At 42.6% G+C, this 10,693-nt stretch overlaps 1 protein-coding gene across 1 annotated transcript in view; it reads left to right on the plus strand.

Annotated features, from left to right (window-relative positions):
• Positions 1 to 4,718, plus strand: part of HTR1B (5-hydroxytryptamine receptor 1B) — a 65,572-nt gene extending 60,854 nt beyond the window's left edge. Inside the window, exons 3-4 of the mRNA XM_019520328.1 lie at positions 5 to 1,154; positions 2,819 to 4,718. Coding sequence (XP_019375873.1) covers positions 5 to 1,093 — 1,089 coding nt within the window. The 3' untranslated portion in view covers positions 1,094 to 1,154; positions 2,819 to 4,718. The remainder of the gene's footprint in view (positions 1 to 4; positions 1,155 to 2,818) is intronic.
• The last annotated feature ends 5,975 nt before the right edge of the window (positions 4,719 to 10,693 follow it).

Here is a 10,693-nt window from a genome sequence, read left to right on the forward strand (position 1 = left end):
CGAGTCGTCGGCGGGAGGGCGGTGCGGCGCGGCGGGCGCCTACCAGGAGGGCACGCCGCTGGGCGGCAAGGTGGTGCTGGCCGCCGCGCTGGCGCTGCTCACGCTGGCCACCATGCTGTCCAACGCCTTCGTCATCGCCACCGTGTCCCGCACCAGGAAGCTGCACACGCCGGCCAACTATCTCATCGCCTCGCTGGCCGTCACCGACCTGCTGGTGGCCATCCTGGTCATGCCCGTGAGCACCGTGTACACCGTGACGGGCAAGTGGACGCTGGGCCAGGTGGTGTGCGACGTGTGGCTGTCCTCGGACATCACCTGTTGCACGGCCTCCATCCTGCACCTCTGCGTCATCGCGCTGGACCGCTACTGGGCCATCACGGACGCCGTGGGCTACTCCAGCAAAAGGACTCCCCGGCGGGCGGCCGGCATGATCGCGCTCGTCTGGGTCTTCTCCATCTCCATCTCCATGCCGCCGCTCTTCTGGCGCCAGGCCAAGGCGGACGAGGTGTCGGACTGCGTGGTGAACACGGACCACATCCTCTACACCGTCTACTCCACGGTGGGCGCCTTCTACCTGCCCACGCTGCTGCTCATCGCCCTCTACGGCCGCATCTACGTGGAGGCCCGCTCCCGGATCCTGAAGCAGACGCCCAAGAAAGCGGGCAAGCGCTTCACCCGGGCGCACCTCATCACGGACTCCCCCGGCTCCTCCTCGTCCGTCACCTCCATCAACTCCAAGGCCCCCGAGCCGGGCAGCGACGCGGGCTCGCCCGTGTACATGAACCAGGTGAAGGTGAAGGTCTCCGACGCGCTGCTGGAGAAGAAGAAGCTCACGGCCGCCAGGGAGCGGAAAGCCACCAAGACTCTGGGGATTATCCTGGGCGCCTTCATCGTCTGCTGGCTGCCCTTCTTCATCATCTCCCTGGTGCTGCCCATTTGCAAGGACGCGTGCTGGTTCCACATGGCCATCTTTGACTTTTTCACGTGGCTCGGATATCTCAACTCCCTCATCAACCCCATCATCTACACCATGTCCAACGAAGACTTCAAGCAAGCCTTTCAGAAACTGATCCGCTTCCGATGCAGCGGCTGAAGGCGGGGCGGCCTGGACGCTGCGGAGCGGCTTGAATGCGCAGTCGTGTCCGATTCCGCAGGTAGGGGGTGGCTGCTCTTCTTCTCCCGCGGCCCTGCCCCGCGGGGCTGCCCCGGCCTCGGCTGCCCTTGGGAGCAGGGGTCCGTCAGGCGGCTTCTCCCCCACCCCCAGCCGGCATTGCCCTCCCGAGACCCCGCTGCTGCTCCTGCACCTGCCCTAGGGCAGGCGCTGGGCAGCTGCCGGAGCTCTCCAGCCAGCTCTGAAGTTGTCGGAGTCGCTACTTTGTGCATCAGCCGCCTCTGCTGGAAGCAGGTCTCGTGTCTCGCCGCTCTTGTCCCGCCCGATCACTCTTTTAAGTGAGCCAGGCAGGGCTTTAAACTGCTCCCAGGTGCTGGGAAGAGCCGGCTGATCCTGCCCAGCCCCGGCCCTGGGCGCGGGGAAGGGCGGAGGGGAGCGGGGTGCTGCGATCCCGTTGCCTAGTTTTCCCTGCAGACTCGCTTTTGCTTCAGCCCCTGTCCGATTGCATCAAACGGAGCCCAGGAACCTGAGGCGCTCCGGGCCCTAAGGCTGCAAACTGCCTTCATTTCTTTACCACGACCCTCCTGACATTTTTACACAGTTAAACGGGGGCCCTTGATAAGTGACTTGCAACAATCCAGTGCCCTTTCCACAGATTAATGAAGTCAGGCCAATTAGTGTTGAGCAACCCTCATCTTTTCAAGCTGGTTTTTGCTCTCTAACCTCAGTGTGTTTGGGGGAAGGAAGGAGAGAAAGAGAGAGAAGGAGGGAGGGAGGGAGGGAGGGAGAGAGAGAGAGAGAGAGAAAGCATATGTAAATTCCCAACAGCAGCTGACACCGTTAAAAATCACAGTGGCTCTTATTAAAGCAACCCTCCTGCAGGACTTTTCAAAGGCGAAGGTTTCCTCTTGCCCTGATTGGCAGCACCACACGCCCACTCAAAGCCTCTGTTGATGCAGCATTATGTACCTTCCTTTCCTAGGACAAGAGAATAAGAAAGTCCATGTGGCTCATCACTTTCTTCTTTGTAACGCTGTGTTACGCAGCATTGACTGAAATGCAAGCATGGCCTGTCTTTTCTATTTTTTGCCAAGGCAAAGTCAACTTCAGCACTTCCAGTGTAGCTCAAAGAACTTCAGAGGTCTTTGGGCAATACTTGGACAGCGAGGTGCCATTCATAGAATATAATGCCCAATGAATAAGTATGACAGTGTGATTACTGCTGTCTAGCATAAATCTCATCTACTTCCATCTTTCAGAACAGCAAAGAGGAGTTACTTTTGGAGATGGAGGGATAAGGAAACTTTTTTTTTTTTATTGTGCAGATGAAGCCTGATCCAAAGTTTACAGATATCCAGGGCAAATAATGTATGTCTGTTGACTTTGTATCAGGCTGCAGTTTAAATGTGACTTCAAACATCCTGCATCTTACTACTCCCCAGATTCCTTTTCAGTCCAGAGGGTGAGACTGGAGGTGGGAGCTCAGATGAAACAAACCATTTTAACAAAAAGACTAACGAGGGATTCATCATGCCAGCACACTCAGACAACTGCTTACTTCAGATGCTGAAAAGCTGTATCTAACTATACATGTAACTTGGCATGTGCTGTGATATCTGTCCTTCAGTGCACTTCTCTGCAGAATATCTATTGTCTTTATTGTGACACTTTTAATAATTCTCCAAATCTCTTCCTTTTTGTCTGCAGAATCAAGTTGCTATTGTAAAGACCCACGGCTTGAAACTCCCCAACCCCAGTTGTCAGACTCATGAGGCTGCAAAAACGTCAATACATTCTGCCACCAAACTGTTCAGCCCTGCATTTCAGTGTAATGACTGTCGCAGAGATGCTGTTCCAGTATAGTCACACACATCAGTTGCAAACAAACAAACAAAACAGAGGGCAACTTGGAGTACGGAGGCTTATAACCCATCTGGGCTGGAAAAAAAGTTGGAGAGCAAACTATTTATTTTGCAGGCTTACTTTCTAATTATTCTTTTGCAGGTTGTAGGGGTGTGCACAAAAGCACAGTTACTGTGTGTGTAATATTAGCCTTTTTGTATTTAAGTGTGCACTTGTAATTTCTTCTTTTCAGCAGAAAGAGTTGTTAATTTCACTTGCAGGGCCTGGAGGAAAATTGGGACATTTTTTAAAATAGGAACATTGCAGTACGCTGTGTAAATGAACTCCTTCAGCTGAATATGAGAGAGAGGTAGGAGTGTGCAGATTATATCTGGATTGTAAAACAAGGCAAATGCAAGTAAACTTGTAATAAGAGTTCTGTACACATTCATCTGCATTGCACACACATGGCTGACTGTCTTCATCATTACCTTCATACATTAATACTTCTTGCTTCTACTCAGTCCAGGAATGGAAAACAAAGAAGTCCTGTGACCTTTGCCTTTAACCAGCTGGGAATAGGAGCAGTCATTTTGATGTTGTAACTCAAGTTTTCCATTTTTGTGTCAGTTGCACACCCTTACTACATGGAACACCAAGGACTACATAATCTTATGAAATACCTCTATTATCTAGTGTTCTGCTCTGTAGAGAAACAAAGCAGTTTGCTCTTTCAGAAGAGCTACATCACCTGCAAAACAAATATCTACCCATCAAAATAAGTACCTGGGAGTGAAATTGCTCTCCTCCCATTATCTTTTTATTTCATTTCCCCCTTTTATTTCGATAAGACCTTAAAGCACTACTAAACTCCAGCAAGTCAAAATTAGAGTTTCAGAACATGGTCCACCTGCTGTGATAGAACTGCATTGAGTGTTCCTCCTATGTATAACTGAAAATGAAGTATAAACAATAAAAAGCTTTACTGTCTCCTCAAAAGTATTTGGTAGCAATTGTGTTACTAATGGGAATATTTATTGATTCACAATATTGTCCCTTTTAAGTAAAGCTTATTTAACAAGTCACTGAAGAACGTGATTGAGGGCTGAAATGGCTGCTTGCAATCAAGAGTCACATTTTTAAACAAAGCTTGAGTTTTAAGCTTGAGCATAACATCTAAGACTTTATGTACAATCTCAGATTAAATTTAAATAAATAAAATACATTCTTAATAAAATATATCTTATTACCTTAAGAATAAAGAACTACTTTATTACTCAAATGGCACTGTAATTCTTGCTAAGTTTTAAAAATGTATTTCAGATGAATCCCATCAAACAGAGAAAGAAAAATATTATGGGACTTATTCTGCTTAAATGCAGCCAGATAACCACATGCTATTCTCCAGTGAGTCATTTAAACATTATGGATTTACCTATTTAATTGAACAGCAAATAAAAAAAATTAGAACACTGAGCCCTCATTCCTTGTGCATTCAGAAGTCCTATTAATTGCAGAGGGAGGTGTCCTGCCTGTGTGAAAGGAATACAAAACTGAGCCTCCAAGCTGAAAATGTAGCCAAGGCTCAGTACGCTTGTAAAAAACCTGACAAAATCTGGAAGTTTTCCCTCAAATCTGTGTGACCCTGAAAGCAGATAAGTATTACTCCATGTTTTTGGAAAGCATTGTTTTAAATTATTACCCATGCAAACGTCTTTTTTTTTTCAAAATGTAAAACAGTTTTTCTGAATTACTGGCTTGATTCATATTTTCACATACAATTCCTTTAAAATGCCCCTTTTGCATCTGTTTTGAAATATTTTGGGACAGGTGCTAGCAAAGAATGTAGCATTTAATAATACTCATGATACAGTGTTTATTGTACTGTTCATTTACAAAGCTTCTTACAACAAAGGGGACAGTGAAATTCTTTTTATTCCAGACACTCATTGAAATTGATAGGAGTTTTGGGTGCCCAAAGAGTGGAAGATCATACCATAAACTAATTCTTACAACATCCCTGTGGAGAAGTTACATTTTATATCAATTTTACAGAGAAGAAAAGAATATAATATAAAGCCACAGAAGTCAAATGACAGAGCCAGGATTAGAACATCATCATTCTTGGTCCTCAGACTGGTAGAGTATGTGTCTTTCTCCAGCCACCGCAGTACTGACATTAAATGTTTTTGGCCCAGAGTCATCATTTGGCAGTTTTGTTGAGTGGTGGCTGGAATAATTTGTCAAGGAATTATATTTCCAAGTTTATGCTGAAGTCTGACTTTTTAGCACAAACAAATATGCTTCAGTTAATGATATTCACTGTTGAGAAGATAATCACTGTGGAGACTGCACTGAATGATTTGAGCCCAGAACAAGGAAAACAAGCAAAACCCTGCCGCTTAAATGTATTCCCAGCCACAGGATTCAATACTGGCTGAACTCTGTGTATTACTAATAAGTAGATGAATAAACCACTCATACAGGAAAAATGGCCAAGTAAAAGAGCACAGTACAGGAGGAAGTAGCCTGGCACACAATGCACAGAATTCACCATGGTGTTAATTGCACGCACTTTTTTCTTCTACTTCCAAAGGTATACAGCAATGCAAGGCACAGTGGGAATGAAATTAGGACAAGTTACAGCCAAATTGAACAAGTAACCATACAAAAATATTTGCAAAGACTGACTCTTAAGCCTCTCATTTGAAGATAAAGGAATTTCCTCTTTTGGCTTTATATTAAGAATCCACAAAACCTGCCAGTCTTGGGAAAATCAATGTACCCCATGCTAACTTCTCTGCAGCATTCCCCTTTCTTGGGAGGACATATTGCACTGCTATAGCTGGACCATGACTGACATGACTCCTAATTGAACTGGACTGTTAAGGCACACAGGGGCCCCACAGAGCAGCATTAAGGCTTTGACATCCTTTCTACAGAGGACACCTCCAGGATTAGAGAATCACAGAAAACCATTCTATAATCATTAGGATTTGTTCCCTGGAAAGGATATGGCATCAAAACCCTCCTCACTTCTCAAGATCTTGCAGGAGGCTGCAAAATTATCCATTTCTGGCTTCCTACTCTACTTTTTCCTATAACAGGGAGCCTTATCTCTGCATCCCCTTTGAATAAGCCTCCGCTCCTTCAAGCCCCTGTAAGCAAATGCCTAAAATTCTGAAGGTAGTTAATTCACAGTATTGTTACCTTCCTTATGAAAGCAGCATGTCTTGCCCTGAAACAAAATCACGATCTTCAAAAGCCTTGCATGTGATAATGCAGTACAGTTAAGACAAAAGAAAAACTGGGCACTGAACCTTGAAATAATGGGGAGCCTGTAAATGTGGTGTTTCCCATGTCTGCAGATCAGGTATACTTGTGAAAATGAGGTTCTGGTGCTGCTGACTGATGGGCATGTCAGGAAAGGGAGACATCTGTGAGTGTTCAAGAATAGTTGTAATTGAGGTATTGGCTCTTTAAAGCCCCACTCTGTGCTACTTTCCTGTATGCCTAAGTATAACAAGCATTTTTCTCTCTCTCTTTCTCTCCCCCTACCCTCCCTTTCATAACAGGATATTTAAAGAGAGGAAGTTACCCGTGGTAGTCTGAAGTTAGGGAGAATGCAGGATAGTGGACAGCTTGTAGACTAACTCATTCAGAGAGGCATATTTAAGTTAAGGGGAAAAAATACCCTTTCCTCCTTCAATGCACATATGCAGCAGTAGGATAAAGTAAATCCCTAATAAGTTTTTATGAAAATTGTGAATATGTCATGGACCAATGGGGCATTTTCAGCCACAGCAATTTTCTGTCCTGGTTTTTATACCCCTTTCGTTACCACAGTATATGACTATTATGTGCTGATCCCAAGAGCCTGTAAGACTTTGGAGGGTGGAAATGGAAGTTAGTACTCTTTTTTGGAGTAGAATCCTGAGCTCCCCCATAACTTTCCAGGAGATGTGCTATTCTCTGTTAGTAGACCCAGGCCATCTGTCCTATAGTCACTGCTTCCCATGCACCTCTGTTGAAGAACAGCAGGACTCCTCAGTAAATAAACACACTTGCATAAATAAACACATTTACATACCAATCATAAGAAAATCCAGAACAGCAACTTAACAAGTTTCTTCTAAAGGAAAGTGAAAAATTAACGGCATTAGCCATCACATGAAAACTAGTGATAAAATTCACATTGCTAAATACAGACAGAGCTGTTGTGCAGTACGAGATGGGAATTTTGCATTAGTCCAAGTATAGAAATTTTAATCAATTCTAAAAATGTGAAAGGCTTTGGAGAATGGGAATAAAGAAAACACAAGGTAAATATAAAAAAAGGGAGGCCCCAGGAAGTCATGGAGTGGAAAATTTGGCCTGGTTGTTAGGTAGAGCTTAGGAAATAGAAACGAATGGGCAAGATACCACTTTCCTGGTGTTCAGGTTTGCAGAACTTCACACTAGGCAGGCAAACAAATATTTTAGAGAAAGGAATCATATTCAGAGAGATTTAGGAAAATGAGGGGTATGTTTCCAAATTCAGTAAGATATTTAAGTACATGCCCAATTCTAAAACCATAAGTGATCTCATAAAAGTTTGCAGCTAGATTTATTTTCATTATAAAGAAGATGGTGATAGATTCTTTTCTGTGTCCACAAAGGACAATTAATATATGTTTTAAATTGCAACAATGAAAATTTATGCTGGATATTCAGGGGGGAAAAACCCCATCTTTCTGACTATGAGGGCGGTTAAGCACTGGGACCGTTTACCTAGAAAGCTGTAGAATCTTTATCACTGGAAGCTTTTAAGAGTAGTTTGAATAAACAGGTAGCTTATACAGGCATGATCCTGCCTTAAGCATAGGGTTGGACTTGATAGTTTCCTGAGGTTTCTGCCAGCCCTACTTTTCTATGATTCTATGTTCCTTGATATTTCAGGGCCCTAAAGGACAAATGGTTTAAAAGTTTAATTTTAGATAAATGTAAGATTAAGAGTTTTGTTTTAAAGGGAGTCAGAAACAAGAGAGATGTCTGTTGTTTTTACAAACAGATATATTGCATGCGATATAAAAATGGATTTGGACCCAAAAGGTTTCTTCTCTCTGTCCTGCATGTGATATAGCAGAGCAGAATGGAGAACAAAAGAGGAGCAACACCACTTGATTCAGGAGAAGTAGGCAGACATATTAGACATGGGCCCTTTGTGATAAAGGACTAAGTAGAAAATAAAAACCTTATTAAATATTAGTACTGAATAGACAGATGGGAGCAGACAGCTTATGAGGAAGACACATGAACATGAGCACTGCTACTGTTCAAATGCAGTCTTTAAAAGCTGGTTCATATTACTTAAATAAAAACAGGGGTTCCAGAAATATAAGAAAAGCAGTATCCATGACAAAGTCCATATATAATATAATTAAACATAACAGCAAATATCATGAATAATATTTAAACCAGACATAGGACGATGACATAAAAAAGCAAAAACAAACACCCCCCCCAAACCCTAAGCTTTTTAATCAAGCAAATATTAAGCTTGAAAGATGTAATATAACAGTAGACTCAGTGGGCTAGGTGAAGAGGAGATCCACAGGATATCAAATTTACAATATAGAGATCAAAATCTTTACTGAGTCACTTTCAAGAGCTAGAGAAAGGCTACTATTCTTCTCAGAGATCAAACTCCCTACACTCCTCATTATGAAGGAACTACATTTTTTTTATTTGTCTTTATACAAATATAGCTCTGAAAGATACAAAGCACACACAGTTCATGGCTGTAGGGCTTTCTGTAAGTAATAAATTGCATCTTCTAATCTGAATTGTCTTAGATCAGGACAGGTATGGCTCTTGTGATCATTATATAAAATAATCCCCTTTTTTCTTCATAATCTCTTCCCTATCAAGAGTTGAGGTAAAAACTGTAATGACAGTAAAAGAAAAGCTTAATCTGGCAAATTTAGTCATTAATTAGTTTTAATTTCTTTCCTAAATACACTTGGGATAAGATAAATGGATTAAAAGTAACTCCAGAATTCAAAGGGGGCATTTCCTTTCCTCCAGATATCTCTTGAGGCCCTAATATTCTATTATTGATTTCTTGAAAATATTTTTTGAACATTTTGTTCTTCCTGGCTATAATTAAATTATCTTGCATTAATACTCCTATAACAATGATTCCATATTAAGTAAAGTTCCCTATTCATTCTTTTTTTCCTCTAAACATTCAAAATTATTTTCATTCATTTTTATCTGTATGTTTCAGTAAACCAGATGTAAACCAGATACACTGAATCTTGGATTTTCACATGCAGATGAAGGACATTGAAGAGTTCCTAGGATACACTGGCCATTTAAGGTCAATTAATTACAGAAAGGACACGAGAGAGAAATAAACATTTCAAAGATAGGAAAGGAAAATGATAAGGGACTACCTGATAACTTATACTGCAGTGGAGTAGAGTTCTCTCAAGAAGAGATGAAAAGACAGCCATTTTCTCAGATGCTGAAGAATGAGTGAGGGTAGATACATTTAACCCTTATGAACTAAGGTGAAAAGTCAGGAATTAGGTATTCAAATCTGAATAGAGGAGATAAAAATAATTGAAGTGAAATTTTTTTCTTTATTAATGGTGGACCTATGACACAATTTTCAGAATACCACTAAACAATAAAGTGGTAAATCTTTATCCCCCATGATTTGGTAGTGTTGTCGTGACAGAGCTGTGATGGTCCAGGAAATATGGGAAAGATAAGGATTTCTGTGGGTGATATTTTTTATTGCATCAACTGCATGCTTGGGACAAGCATTTGAATGCCACTCATTTTTCTTCAGGTCCATGCATCTTTGCCCTAAGCTCTAAGAATGCAGCTTCCACATCTGTCCAAGACAATGTCCTCTCCTCACACCGCTAGCTTGCATTGCCTAGCAAATCCCATTACATTGCCCAGTAACTGGATGGAGCTTGAATTCTTGATTTCTATTCAAAGTGGAACACTATCAACAGGAGAAATAATTCAAACTATCTGCTTCCAAGCCCTTTTTATCTAGGATCACCATTCCTAGCCCTCTGTCTCTGAAATGCACTTCCAGGTTCAGACCTCATGTTTGACACCCTTTTTCGGAGCTATGAGATCCCCGTTTAACCAGCTACACCTCAGGACTAGATCCATGGCCCTTTCAATCCCATGAATTGCTTGCACACTCTTCCAGAATCTGCTGAGAGTTCCAAATCTCCTAGCTACAAGCATCCTTCATGGACCATAAGGTAGGTAGTAAAACAGGGGAACAGAAAGGAATTTCTTAAAACATGTACTTGGATCTTATAGAGCACAAGAAATTAACCCATTTACAGAAAATAACCAGTTGCTGAGCTCTGTTCCCTTCAGTATGACTGCATGGCCCCATGAGTCCTGACTGTGTTCGGAGTCCTTTAGACCGAGCATCTCTTCTGAGCTTCTTGCCATGCATCTGTTTCTGGCCTTAATTGCTGTACTGTGGTTTCTCATACACAGCTCCTCCACTAGGCACCAAGTTCCTGCCTTAAAACATAGTCAAAACACATTACAGCTTACATTCAAAGCTGAGGTTGAAACACAGAAAATCAGATGACACCGGCATACCTCACAGAACTTCACACCTTCCTGTGTTCCTCAGTCCCAAGTGAGCCATTCCTGTAGCACGGGCTGCAAAAAAGAAAAAGAGCACTGATTTACTTTTGGTGGTAGAGTTTTGGT

The sequence above is a fragment of the Gavialis gangeticus genome, unplaced genomic scaffold, assembly GCF_001723915.1.
Source record: "Gavialis gangeticus isolate Ggan-Ray unplaced genomic scaffold, GavGan_comp1, whole genome shotgun sequence".
In the NCBI taxonomy this organism is placed as follows: Eukaryota; Metazoa; Chordata; order Crocodylia; family Gavialidae; genus Gavialis; species Gavialis gangeticus.